This window comes from Protopterus annectens, chromosome 7.part0, assembly GCF_019279795.1.
Source record: "Protopterus annectens isolate FY-2018-M chromosome 7.part0, PAN1.0, whole genome shotgun sequence".
NCBI lineage: Eukaryota > Metazoa > Chordata > Ceratodontiformes > Protopteridae > Protopterus > Protopterus annectens.
The window spans coordinates 1,073,602,226-1,073,629,347 of NC_056739.1; the positions used below are offsets into that span (position 1 = coordinate 1,073,602,226).

The 27,122-nt window shown below is 38.4% G+C and overlaps 1 protein-coding gene across 1 annotated transcript in view; it reads left to right on the plus strand.

The window, feature by feature from the left end:
- Positions 1–27,122, plus strand: part of FSD2 (fibronectin type III and SPRY domain containing 2) — a 362,733-nt gene that overhangs the window by 303,743 nt on the left and 31,868 nt on the right. The window contains exon 12 of the mRNA XM_044077640.1: positions 21,128–21,304. Coding sequence (XP_043933575.1) covers positions 21,128–21,304 — 177 coding nt within the window. The remainder of the gene's footprint in view (positions 1–21,127; positions 21,305–27,122) is intronic.

Genomic DNA, 27,122 nt, shown 5'->3' on the forward strand with positions numbered 1-27,122 from the left:
ACGACCTGGTTGGTAATGTAGTCCATCATCAGCATGAACAGCAGCTGAACCCAAATGCACACCAACTGGGAACCTCTCTTTGAGTCTGAACACTGTTTATACTTGTGTTACTGGGTCCCTGCACATAGCCTGCACTAATTCTACCATTGTTTCTGGGACATTTGAACCAATGCAGAACTGCTCAAATCAGCTTTCTTGGAACCTTGTCATATGCTTTCCCTAATTCTAGGAATGCCCAGTTAAAATCTTTCCTTATCTCTAGGTTCTTCTCAACTATGTATCTCACTGCAAACATCGGGTCATTTGTGCTGCACTCTGAACTGAATTGGAACTGCTCTTCTCTCATCTTACTTTCACCTGCTCTATGTATTCATTTTTCAATCATCCTGTGATACAACTTTCATACAGTGTGATAGGAGTCTGACATACTATTGTGAATGTTACCATTGTACACTGGTACTATTATATTTGTTCTCCAGTCATCTGAAATACGTCTTTCTCCCCATAATGCTATGAATACCCACTGAAGCCATTTTTCCACTAAATCACCCAACATCTTGATCACAGCTACTGTGACCTTATTTGATCCTGCTGTTTTCTGTGACTTAATTTTCCTAAGTGCTGTTCTTACTTCTTCTATTGTGGGCTTCTGTTCTTCTTTCATCGTAGGCTGTGTCTAGGACAATACAGCTTCTGTGGGGTTTTCTTCATTCAGAAACTACTGGAAGTAATCCTATCTGCCTTTGATGTTTTGTGAACTGGTGAGCAGGTTGTTGCTGGCATCCCTTATGAAGGGTGTCTGATGATTGTCTTCTTTATCTTTCTTTCTTTGCCTCACAATCTGATAGAATGTGTCATCTATTGAGCTACATTCCAGAAGTTGGTAAAGTGCCTCTGATTCCTTGTTCTTTACTATTACAACTTCTCTCTTAGCCTCCTTGTTAGCCAACCTATAGTTTTTCTTTGCCCGGTCTGTCTCTTCTATCACCCACTTTTTTCCTGCACTCCTTCTTTCTTTTGATGACTTCCTGGACTTTTTTCCATATGTACCTTACTTCACATACCTGTTCTATAATCCTCACACATGCTGTTTTGAGGCACTGCAATGCTTCTTCAAGTCCATCTGTTTTCTCTTCTTCTTGAGGTGCTAGAGCCTCAGTATTTCCTTGATTTTTTATGCTTTCTCTATAGGTCTTCAGCCTAGCCTCTGTTAACCTTGAGCCTTTTCTGACCACTGCTTGTAGCTGACCGTGGCATCCAGTTCTGTTGGATATTTCACTGGAGATGACTTTGCAATCACTGATTCTACCTCACTGCCCTTTCCTTTCCTTACTAGGAGGAGGTCTAACTGAGTTCAATGTTGGTCATTGTTTTATGTGATCTCGTGACCATCTCTCTTGCTGAAATATACGTTTGCTACCATTAACCCATTTGCCAGGCAGATGTATAGAGTAGCCTTTCCTTCTTTCTTTATTTCTGTTACTATATGGTTTCAAGCAGTCCTAATATTCTGTTCTGGCTGTTCTGGTATGCATTTAGGTCCCCCATTATCAGCATCAACTCATGTTGTCCTGTTTTATCTAGTAGGTCCTGTAACTGTTGCCTGAATGCACTCTTTACCCAATTATCACAACCCTGCTGTAGGGCATAGCCTGAGACTATGAATAGGGCCCTATCCATACACTGAACTCTGATTGCACATTTGCCTTTGGTGCAAAGACCTGTGGGTTCTATTCCCACATGAGGTAGATTGATTCCTGACCCTGCAGTGCAGCATAAGAGGGGTGCTGCACTACTAAATGTGTCATCCTTCGGACGAGATGTTAAACTGAGGCCCCGCTTGAGTAGGTGGTAGCTTAGGTGGATGTAAAAGATCCCATGCCACCTATCAAAAAGAGTAAAGAAAGTTCCCTGGTGCCCTGGTCAAATTACCCCTAATAGAATAAATACCACCTCAGGTCTCCCCTGAAAAGAGGCTACTAACATAGTGGGACTAACTTGGTCAACAAAAGGAAAAAATAAATAAAAATAAAAACAGAGTTATTCAAGTAAGCTGAGACTGGCAATTGGACAACTGGACAATGGCTGGTCAGTAGCTTATTGACTCACAGCTGCTTTATGGTGGCACACTGGCTAATAGGGGAACATAGACCCTCAACCAACTTATCATTGGTAGATACCCATGGTTATTTTTGGCAACAGGAGTCAATGTAACCAGATCAAACCACTAAAAATCAAAAATAAAGCTGGAACCACTGTAATCACCACGAATAAATGAAACTAACCCTGGTAAACAGCTCCAAATCTGAGAACATACTACAAAAAAGCACCAGCACCAGGAGACACAGCAGTATTTCTTAAGTCTTTATTCCATAGACTTGAGTGCTTTCGTCTTACTGGAAGACTTCATCAGAATAAAGACACTCAGTTTTCCACTAGATTTAGTCATTACTCAAATAAAGAACAGTTGTTGGCATAAAATTTTACATAATGTCCTGCCTATACAAAATTGAAACTAGCCTTGTTAAAGTTAATACAGAATTCACAGCAAAATAATGTTAGTAAAAGCAGGTTTTTAAAAAGCATATATTTAAAAAAACCTACAAACAGTATTTTCCCACTTTACACTTGTTCCTAAAACCATTTTTTTTATTTAAAACAGAATTTATATATACAAAGTTTATATATACATTTTCCATCACAATTTAGCAGCCCTCATTTTTAATACAGGACGCAGTGAAAGTTGCCTATTGAGCCCTGGGGGTGTCCCTGCATTTAACCGCAGTTGCCATAACAATTCACAGTACTCCAAAAAGTTTCTCATTGTCCATCCCTTGGTTTGGTTCAATTTGCTCTAACACCCAAAATGAAAATATCCCATTTGGACAGTCTTTCAAATGCTTATAAAGTGCATTAGTTTCCATACATTTGGAAATTTCATAATGGTGTTCACAGACCCTACTTTTTAATTGTCTCCCAATTTTCCCCACATAGTAGACTAAACACACTTGACAGAAAGCTAAGGAAACCACCCCTTTGGATCTACAATTAAAATAGTTCTTAGCTGTTAAAGGGTTCTGTATAGTACTTAACTGAATTTCATAAAGTAGTAAGGTTTCTTATACTAATTATATTCTGTACAGATATAGTTAAATAACTATGCAGTAGGTAGATGTCACAATACAGAGTTACTGGGTTATTTACAAATGGTGAAAAGCAAAAGCCTGATTTAATTATTCAAGATATATCAAATGAGTGGTAAAAGAGTTAAGGCAGGCATAGGGAGAAGGTAGGGTGGGTGAAGACCGAGAGATAGTTGATAACACAGTAGAAGAGAGCAGAGATATAGAAACAAAGATATTATGCTGATCCTGGAGATGTACAGCTACAAAGCTAGGATGTTGAAAGGTGTTCTTTTATACGTGTTTTGAATGTCTGCTGGTTTTCAAACAGCCTGAGAGCATGTAGGAGGCCATTCAAGGGGGCAGCTACAGAGCCTGAATATAAGGAGGAAACCTGGGCTTTAGTGATGGAGACGAAGAGTTTACCTTTAGAGCGAAGAACTTCACTGGGTCGTAGTGTTGAAATATGCCTTTTATTGTCGGGTACTTATCAGGGTGGTATATTAGAGTATGAGATAGTAGTAGCCGACTATAGAGGAGGTGATGTGGGAGTTCAGTCCAATTTAGTGGTTTAAGGGCAGAACAGTGATGAGCCCTAAAGTAGCGATTTGCAGCAAAGCAAGCTATTTTATTGTAGAATTGTTCCAGCTTTGTTTGTGTGAAGTTTTGCACATTAGTAAAGAGTGGAGAGGCATACAGTAGGGTAAACAGGAGGTAGGTTTTAGCTATGGTTTCTCTAGTTCTGTTTTGTTCTATACAATAGGCTGAGCTTTTGGTGTTTTTTTTAAATAATAGTTTGAAAGTGTAGGCCAAATTTCAAGTTGTCATCAATTGTGGCTCCAGAGTTTGGTGTTAGGGTCCTGTTCAGTCAGGGTATTGATTTTGACAACAGTTTTGCTTTGGGAGCATGTTTTTGAGGTAAAAAGTAGTAATTTTAGTTAGCTATTTTTGAGTTAAGTAGGAGTTGTGAGTTGTCTAGCCAGGATTCTATGGTTGTAAAGGATTCTTGAGTAATGTCTTGAGTTTTTTGTACGTTAGAGGTTGTGCAAATAAGTGTGGGGTCATCTGCATATTGTGCAAGAGTGGTGTGCTTGGAAGCAGTGTGTGGATCATTTATAAATATGTTAAACAAGAGGGGTTCAAGTATAGAACCTTGTTGCACTCCTGCAATAATGGGTAGAAATGATGAGTATTCGTACTGTCATTTGACTGCTTGGAATCCATCTGTTATGCAGCTGTTAAACCAGGAGATGGCGGAGAAGGAGAGACACAAGGAGAAGAGTTTTGGTAATTGCTTATGGTGAGAGGCAGTGTTGAATGCTTTGTACAGATCTAGGAATAAGGTTAATTCTTGGTTTCCAGAATTTCTGCTTTTATTAATGGTATCAGCAAAGTGAAGTAGGTCAGTAGTGGTGCTATGGTTTGGGTGGAAACGATGTTGTATGGGTGGGAGAAGATCGTTTATGGTAAGATATTGAATTAATTGGCAACAGATACACTTTTCTAACATTTTAGATAATGGTGGCAGGATGGCTATTGGTTTGAAGTTGGATTAGTCAGAAGAGGAAGTATGTATGCCTTCTTACAAATGGCTGGAACATGGGATTCTAGAGTGGCTCTGTTTTTTGGTACAGATTTTGGATATCACAGAGCTTTAGCCGCCGTATTTAGGAATTCATGAGGAAGGCTGTCTGCAGCAAAGCTTGTATTTTTTTTTAGTTTTCTGAGATATTTTCCTATGTTGGAGGTAAGGATAAGTTTGTGTGAGGAGTGAGCTCCCATGCGGTTTGCTGATAGGAGTTGGTTTGATGGTGGAGTTGTCATTGATAATTGAGGCTACAGCTTGAAGGAAGTATTTGTTAAAGTTATTAGTGACTGTTGAGGAAGTGTGTTCTGGGGAAGGAGTAGGTTGTTGACTTTGGCCTGGATTTAGTAGATTTTGGACCAATGACTGGAATTTTTTAGGATTTTGGTGATCCTGCTGTAAGTTAAAGTACTGGAGTTTTTTTTCCTCAGGCCTTATACTGTGTTTGGTTTTATTTCTTCTATGTCTGTAGTGTAGAAGTTTTTTTTCCTGGGATTTGTCGGTGTGCTTTGCTTTCTAGATCTTGTCTCTAAGCACCATTAGTTGCCTACTATTTTTAGATAACTATGCTGCTGGATTAAGTTTAACTCTTTTTCTCCTGATAGGAGCATGTTTGTTCAGCATATTGGTAAAGGTTTTATTACATTTGAGGATGGCTTCATCTAAAGGAGTTTTTTTTAACATATTCCAATTGTATTGCTTGAGAGTAGAGATGAAGCTGTCTACATTAAAATTGGATAGGTTATGCACATTCTTGTATGTGTGATGTTTTACTAGATTGCATACAAGCCTGTTCATAAAACTGGGCGGGTGGACACTTAAGTTGTCAGTGTGCCATATTTATACATATTACTGATTTTATTTGAGAGAATACAGTCTAGTGAAAAGGCCTTAGAGGAGGGCCTGATATATCTTGTTGGTACATTGATGAGCTGAGAGAAACCATACAGGTTAATACTGGTGTTGGGGGTATCAGATACAGTTTGGGCCAAGTCTATGTTAAGGTCCCCAAGGATGATGGTTTCTTGGGGTGTATTGGTAGAAGCACAGGGCAGTACGTTTTCTGATGTGCTAATGTTATTGCCATGGGGAACATATAAGGCTATGATACATGTGGTCTGATAAGAGTTTAGCTTGAGTAAGGCAATTAGAATCTCTGCATTATTGAATGAGGGATGCTTTTTCTGATAAAGAGATATTTTCTGGTGTTTTGGGTATAAAATATCTACCTCATCTGCTTTTCGGATATACTGTCTGCTCAAAGAATATTATATCTTAGAGGGAGGATTTTAATGTCTTTAACTTCAGGTTTTAGCCACATTTCTGTGATACCAATGATGTCAAGTTTGTAATGAAATATGAAAGCATATAGTTCAACTTTGTTACAAATGTTTCTAAGGTTGATTCTTATAAAGTTTTGACTTGCTTTACCCGAGTTGCAGGAATGAGGTGTTTCATTATTAATGGCTGTGTGGGCCATTATGGGAGAGGCTTGTGTGGCTGGACCTGGATTGGGTGAATGTTGCCCTATAGTTGCAGACTGGGTGGGTATAGTTGGAATATTCAATGCCACTTGGTCTTAAATTTGTTCTTTGTGACTAATTTGTGGGTTGAATTACTTACTTTTATATATATATATATATATATATATATATATATATATATATATATATATATTTGAAAAGATGGATGTGATATAGGTTGTTAAGGTTGTCAGCTACACACTGAATAAAACAGAGAAGTAATTGCCATTGACAGCAATAGATTGAGCATTGTTTATAAGACTGGTGTCGAGAGGTGTATGATAGCTGGTTATATGTGCAAGAAAGAGGAGGGAAGTGAATTGTAATACATTGAATAGCATGCTAATGATTATGTGAGTACTTAGTGAAGACATAAGAAGGATGCTGATAGAAGGCTGGATATGATTTTGTTGTGAGTTGGGTGAAGTGTGAGGGGTTGTCGGGTTACATTGTAGAAGCAATCCAGCTGAAAGAAAGAAAAAAGGTAGGAAGTGGTTTGTGGGTATGTGAAAGAGGGGCACAGGTATAAATTGTAAGCTGTTTTGTGACTGGTGGCGAAGTGGTGTGTTGAGATGATTAGCTTAAGATAAGTATAAAGGATATGGGGGTGGGTGGGATGAAATTGAGGATAGAGTAGGGGAGGGGAGTGGAGTGAGCCTGAGTGCAGCCATAGCAAACAAAGTGGGCTCAAGAAATCAGGTACTTCAATATAATGCAGTTGCTCCCTCCACAGATGGTTTTCCACTAGAAAAAATCAATGAGACAGAGTATGTGAGATGAGTCACAGCATTTAATTTTATTATGGTCTTTATTTGCTTTTTCAGGGATATTTTGCACTTCTAGAGTAAAATATTTTAAAGTCTTAATTTAGCTTCACCTTAAGCAATATAAGGCCTATGGGTGTGGGCGAGGGTAGTGTGTCCCTCCAGCAGATTCAACACTCCAGTAGAGAACAGGCTGATGCAGAAGTGAGGGAATTTGATTTTTGGTTTTAGTTGAAGGTATTTTTCATTTTGTGCTTTTGCAACTGGAGTGAAAGTCAGCACTAGAATTCCCTTGGTAGTGAGATTGTCCTGACATTTGCTGCAGAGATGATCAGGGGTACTATGTGCTCAGTACACTTACTGTAGAGTGAAGCAGCTGGAGGGAATTGATTTCACTTGGGTCATGGGGCAGAAAAGTGAGCAGCCAAAGATTATTTAATTTAGGTGGGTCTATTTTTCTAAGATCTAGTAATAATCTTTTTTCCTTACTATCATTATCAAAGACAGTAAATTCAAATCCACATTTGGTGGACTAATACCAGGGTCCATCCACAAGAGGAATAAGATGGGCTCCAGTTTAATACGGTCTGGCCATTTAGTGCCACAAATATTGTGATAAGTTCCTTTAATATGGTCAGGTTGATGCCTTCCTGACTAATTGTTAATTCTGCCCAGATGACACCTCCATCAAGATGGTGAGACTAGAGGGAACATAAACTTAGTCATAGTGTAAAAATACTTAAAAAGACATTGCCACCCAAAACATCAAAATCACTGGGACCTAGTGGCATACGTGGGCATCTGCAATTCTCTAATCCAGACTTCAGGTGACAACTTTTCTTGTAGGTTATTTTTCTAAACCAGCTTAAACTTTTTAGTTCATTTGGGTTATTGGTCCCAAAGGAATTGTATACAGTTTGGAAATAGCCCCTGTGGAAGAAGCCTATGACTTCCATACATTTCTGCACTAGGAGTTCCATAAGGGCTATCTATACCGATGAGAGGGCCCAAGCAAAATATCACAGAAAACCCAATAATAGTTCTTCCATCATGCATTTTTTGATTGCATTAATCCTAAAGTTCTGTATCGATTATTTGAGTTGTCAATGTTATCCCTTGCAAACAACTGCTCCCAGTATGGTAGTCTATGATGTTTCCTTAGGAAAGTAATCCATCAGTATTTAATAATTCCTAACTCCTTGCTTATAATGATAGAGCATAAATATTTCTATCCAATTCTTGGTACCCATGGAGTGAAAATACAATTTAATCTCACACACACACACACACACACACACACACACACATATATATATATATATATATATATATATATATATATATATATATATATCTATATAGGAGCGCTACAGAATCCTGAAAAACCAAAATCCTGAAGACCAAAATCCTGAAAGTTTAAAATCCTGAAAGTTCAAAATACTGAAAACTCAAAATACTGAAAACACACAGGATACTAACACTCACTATATTCCAGCACAAGTACATACAGAAACAAATAAAACACAAACTATATTACTGTTCTCCAAGTATAAGCAGGGGGGCAAGCCCCCCTGCACCCCCATCTGGGGAGCTGTGCCCCCCACACCCCCTGCTACTTAAATATATCAACTCCAAGATTGCACTTAGTGTAGTAAAGTGCAATCTCGGAGTTCATATATTTAAGTAGCAGGGGGTGTGGAGGGTGCAGGGGAGCTTGCCCCCCTGCATATAGATGAAGGGTAATATGTTTCTGTATGTACTTGTGCTGGAATATAGTGAGTGTTGGTATCCTGTGTGTTTTCAGGATTTTGATTTTTCAGTATTTTGAACTTTCAGGATTTTGGTCACAGGATTTTGGTCTTCAGGATTTTGGGTTTTCAGGATTCTGCAGCGCTTATATATATGTATATATATATATATATATATATATATATATATATATATATATATATATGTACACACACACATATATATATATATATATATATACACACACACACACACACACACACACACACATATATATATATATATATATATATATATATATATATATATATATGGGTTCACTTCTAAATCACAAAAGCTCAAAATCCCGAATCTTAAAATACTGAACTCAAAATACTAAAAACTCATAATAATAAATCTCATAATATTGAAAAACATACCAGACACCAACACTTACCATATTGCAGCAGAAATACATACAGAAACATATTACTCTTGTACAACTATAAGCAGGTGGACAAACCCCCCTGCACCCCCCATGTGGGGGACTGCACCGCCACACCCCCCATACCTCTCAACCTCTTAGAGTAAGAAATCTGGACAAAGCCATACAAAAAATGGTGCAAACAGAGACCACTTTGAACTATTGCTTTTACAGACTTAGAAAGTTGATAGAATAACAGGTTTTGCATTAGCATGAATTTTCTGAAGGGTATGAAGTCTAAAGTCTAAAACTCAAATGTTTATCATTATTTTCTAACTTCAATCTTTAATGATTTGCCACTAATTTACCAGAAAGCCACAATTTTATGAATAATGGACCAAAAATATAAGGCAAAGATCTGGACTTTCTGCGAAAATCTGTACAGTTGAGAGGTATGACCCCTGCTACTTAAATATATCAAGTCCGTGATTGCACTTCACAGAAGAAAGTAGCAAGCATACCATTACATGCTTCATGATTGCTTGTTGTAACCTTAGTCATGTTCCCTTTTAATGTACTATACTACAACATAACTCATCTTAGTGTAGTGAAGTGTGATCTTGGAGTTGATATATTTAAGTAGCAGCGGGTGAATGCAGGGGGGCTTGCCCCCCTGCTTATAGTTGGAGTAGACTAATATGGTTTGTCTTTTCTTTGTTTCTGTATGTATTTCTGCTGCAATATAGTAAGTGTTAGTGTCCTGTATGTTTTTCGATATTATGAGATTCAGTATTATGAGTTTTCAGTATTTTGAGCTTTTCGAGATTTTGAGTTCAGTATTTTGAGATTCGGGATTTTGAGCTTTCTAAATTTAGAAGTGAAACCATATATATATATATATATATATATATATGTATATATATATATATATATATATATATATATATATATAAACTGTAATAATTTAATACTATTTTATATAGACGGTAGCATTATTTTATCTAGTAGAGAACTGTATAAAAAGTTAAACTTGTTTAATTGCGCTAGCCAAATAAACTTTTAAACTGTTTCATTTCTCTCGTCTTTTAGGTTTTCAATACCATGACGGGAATAGACTCTATTCCAAAGTCAAAGTATTATTAAAGTTCATGAAATTAGTATTGTTTCAATCTTTGATGCTAGCCAAAAGAGCTCTTCACAGCACTCGCAATGTGCCCAGAACTGACACTTTCTGCAATCCATATGTAGTTTCATGTATCATATGTATAGTGGAAAGTCAATTATCTGAACTAACTGGGACCCAGGGTAGTTTGAATAATGAAACTGTTTAGATAAACATATCATTTTTGATATATTATCTTTCTCACTGATTGATAGTTGCACTGGGATTGCGCACTGTTTCTTCACTTTAACTGTTTATGTAAATATACCCTTTATGGCTGGTTTCATAAGTGAAAAGCCTAATTGAATTGGTTCATCCTCCTGGATAACAAATAAAATAAATAAATAGTATCAGAAAACCTTGTCCTATTTTGGCCAAGTGTATGGACAGGATAGCGTAAAGTAATGATATACAGATATTAGAATGGTTTCTGATTATTACTGTACCTTCCAAACAGTGCAGTAATTCCTTTTCCATGTCATATGATGGCCGATTAAATCTACTGTATAAAAGAAGTTAAACTAAGTTGTTTCACTGCTGTCACTGGATTTGAACAAACAAGTGCATTGTTATCACTGGTTACAACTATTGCAGTCTCCTACCGCTCCTCCCCCTGGCTACATCATAGGTTCATAGGTTCATAGGTTCATAGGTGTATACTAGGCTAATGGCCCTGGAGCCTTTACAAGGCTAGCCCATAGGATTACCCTGGCATCGTGCCACCCGAGTTTAGTTCCCAGTGCCTCTGTTGAGTAGAGCCACATGAGTGATCCCCAGGGTGAATTTTCTATTTCCCATCCACTCATCAAGATTTCTCTTCAAGAGGGCCAGTGAGGTGCTCTGTTTGACATGTATAGGAAGTCTATTCCATAGCATGGGCAGTCTCTGGGTTATGAACCTATCTTTCCAGCACATTCTGTTGATTGTGGTAATGAGGCTTAGGTTTCTGGAGCGTGTGGTGCAGAGGGATTGGGATTTCTTTAGATATAGCATTTCTAACAGAGCTGGGTCAGACATGGCTTTGTAAGTCAAACAGAGATCGCCTCTAAGTAGGCGATATGAGACAGAGAATAGTTGTAGGTTTTTAAGTCTGTCCATACAGGACAAGTGTTTAAGGCCTAGGATCCTCTTTGTGAGGTACTTTTGGGGCCTCTCCAGTTGCTGCAGGTGTCTAGTGAGGTACATGCTAAATGGGGCATTGTACTCGATGATTGGCCTAATGAAGGAAGAGAAGAGGGAGACAATGACCACTTTCTTCCTGGCTGTAAAACCCCTAGTAATGAGATGTGCCACACAGAAGGACTTTTTGACCACAGTGGCAATGTGGTTGTCAAAAGAGAGGTTGCTATCAACCTGTGTTCCCAGATCTCTTATAATGCCTTCTGTGTTCAGTGGACTACCATCGATGTGGTAATTCATGGGAACCAGGTTTTTCCCAAAGGGGATGAGGACACAATTTTTGGCATTGAGCTTAAGGCCATGGTTCTGACACCAGTTGTTGGTCTCTGTGAAGCCTTTCTGTAGGATGTCAGCATCACTTGGGGAGTTAATAATTGTTCCCAACTTGCAATCATCTGTGAACTTTGTCCGCCGGAGTCCTTTTGTGTTGGTCTGGACTTCAGAAAAGTAAATACCAAACAGGAGAGGATCCAGGACCGAACCCTATGGGACTCCACTCATGACTGGTTGGTAGTCTGACTTGGAGACAGCTACTTTCACATTGTGGGTTCTAGCTGTGAGTCAGTTTGCAACCCACCTAGTGATATAGGGGTTGATGACTAGCTTAGTGAGTTTTCTATGATTCCTGAGTTGGGAATGGTATCAAAGGCCTTGGCCAGATCAAGGTAGGCTGTATGAACCACCTTGCCTTCATCCACAGATCTGGTGACTGACTCAAAGAAGATGACCAAGTTGAGCAGGCGTGATCTACCATTCACAAAACCAAACTGTTTGGGATTCAGAGTTTGGAGATTCCCTATATCTTTGTTTATTAGGTCCATGATGATGCGTTCCATAGCTTTGCATATCAGACTCATCAGGCTAATGGGATGATAGTTTCCAGGTTCTGTAGTCACTCCTCCTTTGTGGAGAGGGATGACTGTAGCAGTGTGCCATTCAGTGGGGCCAAAGCCTGAGGTGAGGCTGTGACTGAACAGGGCACACAGGTGAGGTGCCAGTTCACTCTGTAGTTCATGTAGAAGCCAGCCAGGGATATTGTCAGGTCCCACAGAAGCTGTTTTCTTGGCCTTGGACAGTGCTGTTTTAACCTGTGCAGCAGTAATACTGGGAGCCTGGCAATCTACTGGTATTGTGATTGGTCCTTTGGGGGGGGTATAGTTGGCACTGAATCTGTCAACCAGTATATTGGCAATATCTGTTGGCTTGGTATAGGAGATACCATTGTGCAGTAGCTCAGAGAAAATCTAGGTATTGCCATAGAGATTCTTTACATAATTATAGAAGGCCTTGTGGTTGTTTTTTCTATCTGCTGCAATTCTGTTTTCAAAGCTAGATTTAAAGGATACGATGAGGGATCTCAACTTTTTGTTGAGGCTGATAAGAGAGTTTTTCCAGTCTTGGGACTTCACCTTATTTCCCATCAGTTTTCTCCTTCTGTTGTAGAGTTCATTTATGGCAGGGGACCACCAGACTGGCTTCCTTTTTTGGAGGAGAGCATCTTGGTTCTATTGGGTATGGTGAGATCCATGCATTTGTATATGTGTTTGTACAGTGCATTGGTGTATGATTCGGTGGTCATGCAACTATACTCCATTTGCACGGGTGCTGTGAAGTTAGCCACCTCTATTTTTAGGAGCCCAAAGTTAGCTTTGGAGAAGTTTTTCATGGTGGTTACCTTTGTGGGGGGTGGGAGGGATGTGGATTTCAAAGGTGATTAGTTTGTAGTCGGATCTAACCAGACAAAAATCATGACTGGGGAATAAAATGAGAAACTATGAGTCAGTGAGGAAGCAGAAAAAAAGAAACTTATTTCAGACTGCATTTTAACACCGTATTGCACAACAAAGACCTAAAATGAAACGTTATGTCTGCCTAAGTCAAGATTCAAAATATTGTAAAAAAAGTTATCGAAAACTCATCACAATATCACTTTCAAATATTGTCATACACAAAATATTACATTAGTACTTATCTGTCTAATTGCAAGACAGATTGCTTCTACAACCCAGATCTCCATATAGCCTACCTCTAAGGTTATATCAAAGTCAAAGAAAAGGAAAAACAAAATCTGGAGTACCAAAGCACTGAAAATATGAGTACTACAATTAAATATGTGTGATATTTCAAGTATCATCAAAACAACTTTAAGAAACCATAGGGCTTATCGTGGTATTTATAACTGGGATTACGTGGGAGGATAGTTCCTTGTGAAGGTGAAAAAATTCTGCGAGAGTTTTACATCAAAACATATCTTGCTTCCATGATGTAGTGTGATGTAACAGCTAAATAAGCAGGTTATTCGTATCATGAAAATAGCCAACACTATGAATCTGGACTGGTCTGAAAGTGTGCATTCTGAAGTCTGATAATATAAATACTATTATTAAAATAATTCACACTATCTGACTTATTCATAAAGTAATAGTAGTGAAATTTTTAACATTAATCTATTCAGGGTTTCAGAGTCATATGGGTTACAAATCCTATCCTTGAACTCACCAGGCATAAAATTAATTCTCGACAAGGTGCCAGTCCATCACTGGACACTAAGAAACACACATGCTCACACATACACACACACACACACACACACACACACACACACACACACACACACACACACACACACACACACACACACACACACACACACACGTGAGCATTTAAGAGCATTGCCAGGGATGTCCTAGGAAACAGAGAGCCCTAAGAAAGCCAAGTGGACACAGTGGGATGCATTGAAGGCATCCCCGTTTATATGTATCTTGAAAAAGGATGCTGGTAGGTTTGAAAAATTTCTTTGTGGGTTACAAAAGTAAAATTGTAAAAAGGCTTACTGCTTTGCTGTCTTTCCCATTCACCCACATATAAATACTTCCCCAGATATTTGTAACCATGTAAAATAAAGGTAAAAAATTAATGTTGCCTGTGTTTAACTATTAGTTATTACTGATGTAGTCCACTGAGCCTTCCTACAGATGCATAAAATTGGTTTATTTCAAAATCACTCTGTTCTTAGCTGGCAGAAACCTATGCTACAGGAAAGCAATTACCATTTCACATAAAACAACTTTACCGTTGACAGTCTACTCTTGTATATGCATTTCATCAGTCCTTCATACAAGTCAGACTATCTTAGAGTTATGAAAGTAAACTGTAAAAACAGTGCAATGTTTCCAGGGTAAAACAACTTGATATTAAGCATCAATGTTTCAGTAGATGTGTACTTGGAAATTACAGCAACATTCTTCATCCAGACCTCAACTATGGTGCTAATAATATAGGATCACAGGATTATATGAGGACAAACGGCTAATGGTCCTAGAGCCTTTTTAAGCCTAGTTATTCATGCCCCAGTTTTCTCAATTATCAATGCTCCTGGCCTAGAATGGCTTTAATATATACCTATGACTTAGGGCATTATTCAAACTGCCCCTGTCCTTAAGGGTTACAAGTGATAAGCCAGGGTGAATTTGTGACTTCCCATCCATTAGTCCAAATTGCATTTGAATAGGCTAAGTGAAGAGCTCTGTTTCACATGAATGGGGAGTCTGCTCCAGATATGGCTAATCTCTGAGACACATACCTGTCCCTCCAACATGTTTTGTTTATGTCACAGACGAGGTGTAGATCCTTAGATTGGGTGAGTCTAGTACTGCTTGTTTTGTGAATATGTAGCAGATCCATCAGGGCTGTATCAGAATGTGTTGTAGGTTAGCCATAGATTGCCCCTCAGTAGTCTGTAGGAGACTGAGTACAGGGACAGGGCTTTGAGATGATGTGCATATGACATGTTATTTATACCCTGTATTCTTTTAGTGAAGAACCTGTGTGGCTGCTCCAGCTTTTGCAAATGCCTGGTTAGGTACATGTCAAAGGGTACATTGTACTCAATTATTGATCTAATGAAGGAGGAGTAGAGTGGGACTGTGGTCTTAGATCTGGATACCATGCCCTGGCTTATATGCTATACCACATAGAAGGATTTTTTCACTGCCATGGACACATGGCAATCAAAGTTTAGGTTACTGTAAACCTCAGTTCCCAAGTCTACTATTAGGGGAGTGTTATCAATTTTATAATTTGCAGGGGGTGCTCAATTCCTAAAGGGTATAATTATGCATTTTTTTAGCATTGAGTTTTAGGCCATGGCTATTGCACCAGTTATTTGTCTGAAGGATATCTATATCTTTGGAGGATACAGTTATTGCACCCAGCTTGCAGTTGTCAGCAGATTTGGTCAGCCAAAGGCCCTGCACATTTGCCTTGACTTTGGAGAAGTATATTCCAAAGGGGAGAGGTCCTAGTACTGAGCCCTGCGGGATATCACTAGTAGCAGGCCTCTTGGTGGAGGTGAATTCTGCTATCCTAACTTTACATGTGCTATGCTATCTCTGAGCCATTTGGCTATCCATCAGGTGACATAGGGATTTATGCCTAAATTTGTGAGCTTGTCTCTAATACCAGAGTGAGGCATTGTGTCAAATGCCTTGCCAGATCAGAGTAGGCAGTATATACCATTTTACTGTCATCTATGGCTTTGGTGACCTTCTCGAAGAAGTCTAGCAAGTTTAGTAGGCATAATCTGCCATTGACAAAACCAAACTGGGATGGGTCCAGTGTTTGAAGATTTCTTATGTCTTTGTTTGTCAGGTCCACAATAAGTCTTTCCATGGCCTTGCTTATAAGACTGATCAAACCTATGGGTCTGTAGTTCCCTGGGTCTGTTGATGGTCTGCCTCATGTAGATTGGTGACCAAAACAGTCCTCCATTTCCTAGAGATGAAGTCTGTCTGGAGGCTGGTGTTGAACAGAGATTCTAGCGGGCCTGACAGGTCATGTTTCATGCTATAAGCATCCTAGGATATTGTAAGGACTCATCAATGCAGTGTTTTTTGCTCTGGAGAATGCAGTGAGACCCTGTTTTTTAGTGATAGTTGGGAGAGAAATGATAGATTGTTTCTCTTGGTGTGGACTGGGGGTGATGGGGGAGAAACTGCAGCTAAATTTATTAGCCAGTAGATTTGCTATATCCCATGGTTCAGTATAGTATGTTACATTTACTATTAGTTCAGCACACTGTTAGGTGATCCCTTTTAGGTTGTGAACATAACTGAGAAATACCTTTTGGTTATCCTTAGCCTTGAAGGAGAATTTTGCATCAAAGTTGGCTTTGGTGGACTTAATTAATCTTCTGAGTTGTTTGTTGAGACGGATGAGGAATGTTTTTGTCTTTTGGACAGGATTTTCTTTTTTTTTTTGTTTGTTTTACAGCCTATTATACTGGGTGTCCAAAAAAACGGGGCTTGTTTTTGGAGTTTTTCCTAGGTTTATTTTGTTTGGTACTATTGTTTCTGTGCAGTTATTTACTTGCTTATGCAGGGATTCTGTAAACACTTCTGCATAGCCCACCATGTTCTCTGAGTTTGGGGGGCTTGGAATTTAGCTATACCATCACTTAATAGGAGGTGGTTAGCCTTGAAAAAGTTTTTAAAGGTTCTGGGGTTTTCTGAGAGTACAACTGTTATATTTATTTCAAGTGTTACTGCTTTGTGATCTGATCTCACCAGTGAGGACAATATACAGGTGGGTGCAGTATTACCTCATATTTGTAAGTACCAGATCCAACATATTTGTACCAATAGTAGGTGTGCAAACTTGCTGTTCCCATGTGTTTGCATTGACAAAATCCAGGAATTTTTGAGCCTGTATGCCAGTGGCTGTGTGTGTGTGTATCCCAGGTTATGGTGGGATAATTGAAATCACCCATGAATATGGTGTTAGGCTGAATTATGAGTGACTCCAATACATTCCAGTATGTGGTATGGTCATCCTGGGTGATAGACAGGGACATATAGCTAACAAGGATACAGTATTGAACTTTAGTTAGTTTGACATGGAGTAGCTCAAGCATGTCATATTGATTGGTCAGTCCTGAGGTGTACTCACCTTTTATGTATCTTGATATACCTCCACCTCTTGCCCCTTCTTGGATGGTAGCTGGTTTAAATGTGTTGCAAGCATTATATCCTTGTACTGCTGAGATGCCTTCTCTGGCTTTAAACCATATGTCAAACTGCACAGATGTCAACACTTTCCAGGGTGAGTAGTGCTTCCAGGTAGTGGAGCTTCTTATTGAGACTCCAAGCAATGAGCAGTAACACATTTAGTTACTAAATAAAGGCAATAATATGAAAAAATGGATCAGAATAAAAAACAAAATGTTGCCTAGCACCCATAAATATTGGGTAAGAATGTTTTTGAATATACTGAAGGCTCACTGCCATTATTACTGCTGCCAGCTGTCTTGTATTTAAGGTTGCCGCCTTTCGTTGCGGCTAAAACTGGAGAAAGGCCACACCCCTTGCATTACCCATAACCCCGCCATTTCTACCTCCTCTACCATCCACGTTCCGCACATTTTATGATGTCTTTATGACATCAGCTGATGGGGAATGCCTTCTTTTTCCATTCCTGGTGCCTGTTTTCTGCCGATTTACTATGCTTTTCTGTAAAAAAAAGCGTAGTAAACCTGCCTATCTAACGAACTCCGATAGACTGTTTCTTTTGTGAAACAGAATACCGGAGTTTGCACAGTGTTTTCCAGACTACCGGACAATTGGGTTGATTTCAGGATAGTCCTGAAAAACAAACAGATGGGTGGCAACCCTACTTGTATTTTCTCATTTTATTGACCATGTCTTTAACTACAGCTTCAGTTTAGCTCAGCTGCGAGCCAGCATTTGGCATTGACAAGTTATTTTAAAAATCTTCATAGTAAAGTAGCTAAGAAAGTATATCACATGCAACTACATTAATATAATTTTTTGCCTTGATTTTAGAAAACATGATTTATACTTCTATTACGTCAAATGAAATTATTTTCAGCATGATTTTTGATGAATGTTTATAAAATTTTAACAATGCATTTGCTGTACATCCTTTTATACAGAAATTTAATGTTGGCATGTTTCTTTGTAAAAATTATTAAAGACTGTAAAGAAAATGTGATATCACAGTCATCTGTCTACAAAACATTATCTTTTTCTTACTTCTGTGACACCCATTTTAATATTATTTCTACCACAAATACCAAACTCATACTGCTCATATACTTACTACATTCCTTTATATAAGGGGATTGTTTCATATAAGTTACATGGACAATATTATATCACATCCCTGATGCAACAGTGGTACATGCTGTTTTAACTCATTCAAATTATGATGTCACATTGGAGCAGCTCATACCTTTCAACTATCCAGATTTTTGCAGAATGAACAGATTTTTGCCTCATGTTTTAGTGTATTTCTCATAAAATTGTGGTTTTCTGTCAAATCACTGGCAAATCATTGAGGACTGAAGTCATAAAATAATTGCACCCATTTGAGTTTCAGACTTCATATCCTTTAGAAAATTCATGCTAATGCAAAACCTGTTATTCTATCAACTTTCTAAGTTTGTAAGAGCAATATTTAAAAACTGTCCCTATTTTTGGGCCTTTGTCCCCCATTATTTGTGCCTTTGTCCAGATTTCTTGCTGTAAGAGGTTGAGAGGTATGGAGCAGTGGGTCTATATTATAACATCGAAGTCTTAAAACTTCGAATGTTATAATATCGAACCCTATGCACCAAACGCTGAAAATAGTGAAGCTGCAGAATATCGAATACTTTCCTAGGGAAAGTGTTCAGTGGGCTGTTTCTGCAGCTTTGTTATTTCCTCGACTGTGGAGTGAAGGTTACGGACTGGGTTAAGGTGAGTGTGCGATAGGGACCTTAGGGTTAGGGAGCGGGTAAGGTGAGTGTGAGATAGGGATTTTAGGGTTAGGGAGCGGGTAAGGTGAGTGTGAGATAGGGATTTTAGGGTTAGGGAGCGGGTAAGGTGAGTGTGCGATAGGGACTTTAGGGTTAGGGAGCGGGTACGGTGAGTGCGCGGTAATTACGGACCTTAGGGTTAGGGTTGGGTTAAGGTAAGTGGATAGCTAGTAGTGTATGTATGGTTTAGTGTAGGGTTTTGTGGAGTGTATGTGTGTGGATTATTTATTTTGGTGTGCTTGTGTTGTGTGTATGTTTGTCGGAACAGCAAATTTTTTCCCTGGGAAAAAATTCGCTATTCTGACTGTTCGATTTTATGGTCTTTCAATCAAATGGGTTTGATATTATAACATTCAAAGTTTTAAGACTTCGATGTTATAATATAGACCCGGAGCGGTGATGTAATGCTTCTTTATTACTGGATATTGATAGCCACCACTTTCTGACTTTCTGTAACTGTCCTAATGTTACCCAGTTCATATTATAAATCAAGCATGGCAGAACTGCATATTTTTTACAGTATTTCTGGGGCAGTGGTATGCCATTATGAGTCAGTGATGCACTATAGACCTTCTTAAAGTCAGGATATTTTAGGATATATGACTGACTGTCAGTTTGACTAGAGGATTTTGCTTACCTGTAGAATGCTGCTGGACCTTTAAGCATCACATACCATGACAGTGTATTGTTTCATCACCTTTACATTCAGACTTAAAGCTGGTTATATGAAGAAGTATCAGTGCCTAAAATGCAGAAACCATTGTTTAATACCAATGAGATAAGAATTTAGACAAATTCACAAAATCTTATCCCATTCAAAAAAATTTTGCACAATAGCAAATCTGATGCACTGTGCTAAACAAAGTCAGAGTGGAGGATACCTGTCTTCAAAACAGTGCAGCAGTAATGATAACGTTGTAATGTATATAGCTACTAAAATAATCAAATTGATTATAAGTCTTAATAAATATTTATTTCAATGTTATAACTGGAATATCATAACTGCAAGACCTTGTCATCAAAGTTCAAGGATATATGGGCAGGAATGTCAGTATTAAAAAAAAACAAAAAAATGCTGTTGTGGACTGGCACAGTTTTGGTTCACAGGTTTTATAAGACCAATTGAATAAGGTTACACATACTTAGGATATAGCCTGACTGTTAAAATGTAAAAGTATGCAACTTTATCTTGTGTACTGTGCACTTAAACAAGTACACTCTGGTAACTACAAGCAAATTCCTTAATATCCAAAAACATGTTTTCTGTCAGACACAAGTGAAGAAGCCTTAGGCCAGAGTTTACAAGCTTTTCCCACACTATCTTTTTCTACTTTATGACAATAATATAGTCATGCAAAACAAAATCATCAAAAACCTAGTGTTTGTCAGTAAACTTACACTCTGTTAATGACCAGCTATTTACAGTACATACAAACAACTCACCTTTTTTCCCAGAAGTGCACTTTCCTATCTTAACTTTAACCAGGAATATCATTCCCTTCTGTTTACGCAAACTTATCCCATAGTTTCCACTTTCTAATCTCTTCCCTGTCATCACTTTTTAATATATCCTCCTCATCCAAAAACAAAAACAAAAAAGTAAAATTATAACAAGACAAGGATGGTATACTCAGGCTCGTATTAAAACATGCCTTATCTTTGAGAATTACTATTTGAATACAATTCAAGTATTTAAAGCAGCATATAACTTCATGGAATTGAGAAAATAAAAAAGAAAGAAGTTATTTATGATCATTTATTTATTTGTGAATGCGTACTGACCTACAGAGCTGACAAAACAAAAACACAAACTGTCTGTAATTTCAGATGTGTTGCTGCTATGGGAAACCTGATCCAAGTAAAAGGACAACATTATTGGGAAATAGAAGTCGATGAGAATACAGAATACAGAATTGGAGTTGCTTATGAAGATACACAGAGAAATGGCTACCTAGGTGGCAATAACACATCATGGTGCATGCGACACATCATCACACCCACAAGGTATTCCATAAATCTGAATTGCATTGTACCATTGTTAGAGCTACTGCCATTGATGAATATGTCTTATGGTTGAAACATACACTATATGGGATAAAATGTAAAGCTTTGTGTATAATTACTTCATATTTTTACAACTGGCTTTATGCAAAATATAAATATTTTTATATTAGACTGCACTGCCTTTCTTTTTTCATTTATCAGATCTCTATGCTCCATGAAAACATAATACCTGTTTGCTTCAGAGAAGATGATTTAGAAATGAAGAAAGTAAACAAGCTCTGTGAATCAGCAGGAAGAAAAATGGCAGAAAGATGCAATTAATATGCACACAAAAGATGCAATTAATATGCACACAAAAGATGCAATTAATATGCACACAAAAGATGCAATTAATATGCACACAAAAAATGCAATTAATATGCACACAAAAGATGCAATTAATATGCACACAAAAGATGCAATTAATAAGCACACATATTCCAACCAGCAAGCCAAACATAGCTTGCTTTGAGCAAGACTTGCGTAGTAACAGAAAACGTAGACAGCAACTAAACAACCATTTGTCAGTAGAAGTGTACTCTTTTCATATTGTGGGGAACTGAGGTCCGATATTTATATAACTGGGAACAGGAGACAAAACCTTGAGCAAAAGGGTATTGTGGAAAATCTGTTGATTTCAGTGATGGTGCCTTGGGCATCAACGGATATTTGGTCTTCTTCCTTATAGCAATCATTCCTGTGGTCAAAATGACCACCACTGAAAAGTAAGCATGAAAGGAATGCATTCAAAAGAATATGATGCATTCCTCAGCCATCCATTGGATCTAGGTTTTTCTGCAGGTGGCAAAGAACACACATTTCCAGTATGAGGGGCAGCAAATCATAACTGTGTAAATGTATTAAACCTACTTAGAGATCAATCTCAAAGGGAAAAAAAGTCATGTCAGCAACAATTTCACACAAAGGCACCATGGTCTTTAGTTCTAACATCAGCCCCTTCCACTGATTTGGCCAAAGGTTACTGAATGAAGCCATGTTTGATTGCAAGGACATACTAAATCATAATCATCTAATACCTTATAAAACTTTTAGTTCTGTGAACTGAAGGGGATAATTAGTGGGGATAAATGTACCATTCTTAAGGAAAGCAATAAGCAAGGTACAAGGAACCACACATATAGATGTGAATAAATAAAGAGAAGAATTAAAGGTATTTCACCAGGAGATAAATATGATAGGTGTTTCCAGTACAAAAACAAGCTGAAGATATTGGTTAAATTGACTTTAGGGAAGCACTTTGGGGATATTTTAGGACATAATGATCTACATAGTACTGGATAGTTTAAAAAGCTTACTAGATAGTCAGAGCTCATGCTGAAGGCCCAGAAAGTAATATGTGAATTTAGACCTCTAGGAATTATGCAGAAAAAGAGGCAAGTCTGGATTCATGAACACTTACGAAAGAAAAAGTGGATAACTCCCTAGTACAGGCTCTGTGGTTTGCTATTAAGATGACAGTCTAATAAGCTATGCTTTCCAGGGTGAGCGTTGTGCCTTAATTGTACCAGAAGCCATTTGGTACATTAATAATTCTGTGAGCTTGTCATTTATCACATATTATGTGGACTCTGACTGCTGCAAATTAAAGTCTATTATGATAATTCGTTGTACTTGTCAGTGCTTGTCAGAGAGTATGCGATGGATGAAGGAGAGCATGCTGCAGGAACTATACACAACAGTAGTTACCAGCTAAGGAGAGCATGCTGTAGGAACTATACACAACAGTAGTTACCAGCTAAGGAGAGCATGCTGTAGGAACTATACTCAACAGTAGTTACCAGCTAAGGAGAGCTTGCTGTAGGAACTATACTCAACAGTAGTTACCAGCTAAGGAGAGCATGCTGCAGGAACTATACACAACAGTAGTTACCAGCTAAGGAGAGCATGCTGCAGGAACTATACACAACAGTAGTTACCAGCTAAGGAGAGCATGCTGTAGGAACTATACTCAACAGTAGTTACCAGCTAAGGAGAGCATGCTGCAGGAACTATACACAACAGTAGTTACCAGCTAAGGAGAGCATGCTGCAGGAACTATACACAACAGTAGTTACCAGCTAAGGAGAGCATGCTGTAGGAACTATACTCAACAGTAGTACTAAATTTAAGATGACTATCTGCAGAGCATCCACAGGATGGACATCTTTATTATAACGATTCATAGTCCATGTGGATGCGTGCCTGGGTTACTTGGGTTGCTATTACTAGGTGCTGCTGCGGATCCCTATCAGTTTACTGAATTAAAATATGAGAGATCCAAAAAGCAGGAGATGATAAAAATGAAACTTTAGAAGGATGAACGTTCACAAAAATCAAAATGTACAAAACAGAAAAAGCACATTCAGTCCAATAGTCTTGTACATGTATAAATACTCAGGACAAATAGACTACTGTCCCTTTAACCTAACCTCTGATTTATGGCAACTACTATGGCTTACATGGAGTAGTTTTCACCTGACAATCATTTAAGTGAAATAATAAACGTACTGTTTTGTTTAGCTTCAATGCAACCATTTTTAAACTTTTTGCAGGGGGCAAGCCCCCCCTGCACCCCCACACCCCCTGCAAATTATATATACCAACTCTGAGATCGCACTACGGTGGAGAAAAGGGTAAATTTCCCTATCCTCACTGTATCGTGGTCCCCATACAAATGCTTCCTGGTTTCAAAAAACAAAGTGGTATGTAACATTCGCAGCTCTTTTCTTGGTGGTATGAATTTCAATTTTGTGAACATTTGTCCTTCTAAAGTTTTGTTGTTATTGTCTCGTTCTTTTCATTTTCAGTCACATGGTAATTCCGTAAACTGACAGAGACCCACTGTTGGGCATGGGGAGTGTTCTATTTCACTTAAAAGTCGGATATGAGACATGAGGATGGCAGGTAAGGACCTGGTTCATTGCATTTTAGGAAAGGAAAATTTAATTGTTAGGTCTTTACAAATTATTGTTTCCTTTTTATTTGGACATTGTTAGTACAAAGGGAAGTTGAAGAAGATCACAAATCATTAACTAATGGTAGGAAGTGTTCTGTGAGTAAGGAAAGATGCCAAACATAGCTCTCAACTGATCGGAGACAAATCTCAACAGAATCAGGGACAAATCCTCAAATAATCAGGGACAATCAGGGGCATTTTTTAAATATTTGTACTATTAACCTGAAACATTTGCAGAATAAGAGAATGTGGATTAATATTGGTTTTCTGACGTAAAATGTCTATAACTCTGAATTACTAACGGCAATTCATATATGCTGCGGTGGTGCAGCGGTAGCGTTGTTGCTTCACAGCAAGAGGTTCTCCCGTTTGATTCTCGACTGGAGTGCGGGGAGTGCCTTCTGTGTGGAGTCTGCATGTCCTCCCCACAGTTGGGTGGGCGTTCGAAAGACATGCGTAAATGGGCGTGCCTTCGTTGAAGGTTGAACGTCGAGCTGGCACCTCCACATTCGTCAAAATCTACTGCCAATCATTAGCGGACCGGAGTTCCGCTATGGTGACCCCTAACCTGGAAAAGCCGAAAGACAACAACATTTATTAAAGGCAATTCACCCCCTTTTCTTCAGCAGTCACCAGTTTTAAGAGGGATTAAGAGGGACAGACGTAAAATCAGAGTCTATATCAGGGACGTCCCTAAAGATCAGGGACAGTTGAGATGTCTGATGCCAAATTACTTGCTTCTCTGCAGTCATCATGTTATGTCTTCTTCTTTAAGTATAACATTTGTTGTTGTTCCTTCCTTAACTTTCAGTTTTTGTAAAGCTTGCTTCACTTTTGTCAGCCTAACTTTTTCTTACCTGTTAATTACTTTTTGAACCAGGGGAGGGTAGTAGTATAGCTAGTACTTAAGATTAAGGAAACTAACCAGCTTAACTAACCTGAAGTTAACATTCTTTTGGAAAATAGATTTTTTGCTTTAGTTATCATATTTACTGAGCTTTGTTATCAGTGTTAGTTTGACCTAAATTTTGAAGGAGCTGGTTAGCACAGCAATGCAAATGTTTATATTTCTTTTATTGTTTCTTAGAGTAACTTAGGTCTAAATTGCTGGCCTGATGATTCATTTTTTGTGAACTTAAAGGAAGGTAGAGTGTCATCTTATTAGACTCCCCCTCCTCCCGGTTTCATTCATTTCCACCATCCCAGTGCCCCTCATCCATCACCAGATGTACATGGTTCTCCTTCCTCCACAGGATTTCCCCATGTGAACTAGGACTGGAATGGATCTTCAAGGTGTCCTGGGGGCAATCCCAGCAACTGCTTCTGATGGGGGGTTAGTATGGCATGCCCTTATCCCCCCCCTGCATTCGTTGACAGCATCTAAGGGCTACTATCCTGTGTGATCCATGCCTTCTACCAGGGAGTATTTTCAATGAATGCCCTCCTGTGGATGGATATGCACATCCATCCCTGCCAGCACTTCAGACACCTGAGCTGCTAATCAAACCTGTTCACTTGAGCCATAGTTATGGCTTTATCCCTCTATACTGTGGCACAGGTTTCTTCTTCTTAAACCTTATTTATCTTAATTTTCTTCATGTAGACAGGTGATTTGCTGTCTATCCTGTTCCTGAAGTGTGTCCTTAAAGTTAAACACAATGGCTTTTGACTTGTTCACCACTTCAGCTACTTAAATTTCAGCTACCCTCTTTGCCTTGTCTACACCTTCTTAATGTTCACTCCATGTCATGCAAAAATGGTAATTTGAGGTACCATTTACAGTTAAAGAAGTATTAACAATTACACTGGCAGTAAGTTTATTGCTTAAGAAATTTATTTTGCATCTAAATCTGGTGCTATGAATTCTACCATGTAACAGGCCATATTACAACTATGATATAAAAACAGGATATAAATAGGGCAGCAGATTGAACTACATGGTGAGAGTCTGTAACTGAGGAGAGGGAAGAGGTAAGTATAGTATTAGATGTGAGCCAGTACTGTACTGTAATTATGGGAGTAGAGAGGGGCCTGGCTATCGGGTTTTATCTTTTTTAATACTTATAAATAATGTTGTGCATCATTCTTCTCTTGTTTCTGGAATGAAAATGAAAAATAAGTTCTGCATTAGCTCAGATGCAAAGTTGTTTACCTGAAAGACTAGATAGGGTGGCTTGAATAAATTATTTCTCACATTCATGCTGTTTACCAAATAGAGTTTCTCATGGTTTACATTTGTGAGGCTTAGTATTCAACTATTACACTAATTAGCTGAGACAGTTTATAGGGCAATGATTATTTATTCATTTCACCAATGACTCTACGTTATTATGCTCCAATAATCACATCCAGTCACTTACTTCTATCCTACAAAACAATCTAAATAGACTCTGAATGATTAGTTGATGGTAACTTATTATCCAACAGAATAAAGAACAAATACTTTTGTTTTAAAAATGGGCTGAAGATACAAATGTTACTGTAATGGAAAATGAATGTTCCCCAACAGCAGAAACAGAGCGGCTCAATCAGCACCCTGAGCTAATACCACTAGCCAGCGCTGCACCTCCTGAGCTGTTAAAGTGAAGACAAAAAAAATACATTAGCAATCGGCTTATTACAGTTACATCCATATACTCCTCCAGCTAGCTCTTCTACTGAAGAGACAAAAAAGCACTGTATTAACCCAGTTTATTACAATTAAATTCCCCAGCCATTCAAGTCTCATGTCTGTGCCCTGCCCCTAACTCCTTTCACATATTAAAAAAATAATTTCTTCTTTCAAACTGCAGCAAACTGCTTCCTACAAATGTAGCAAACAAT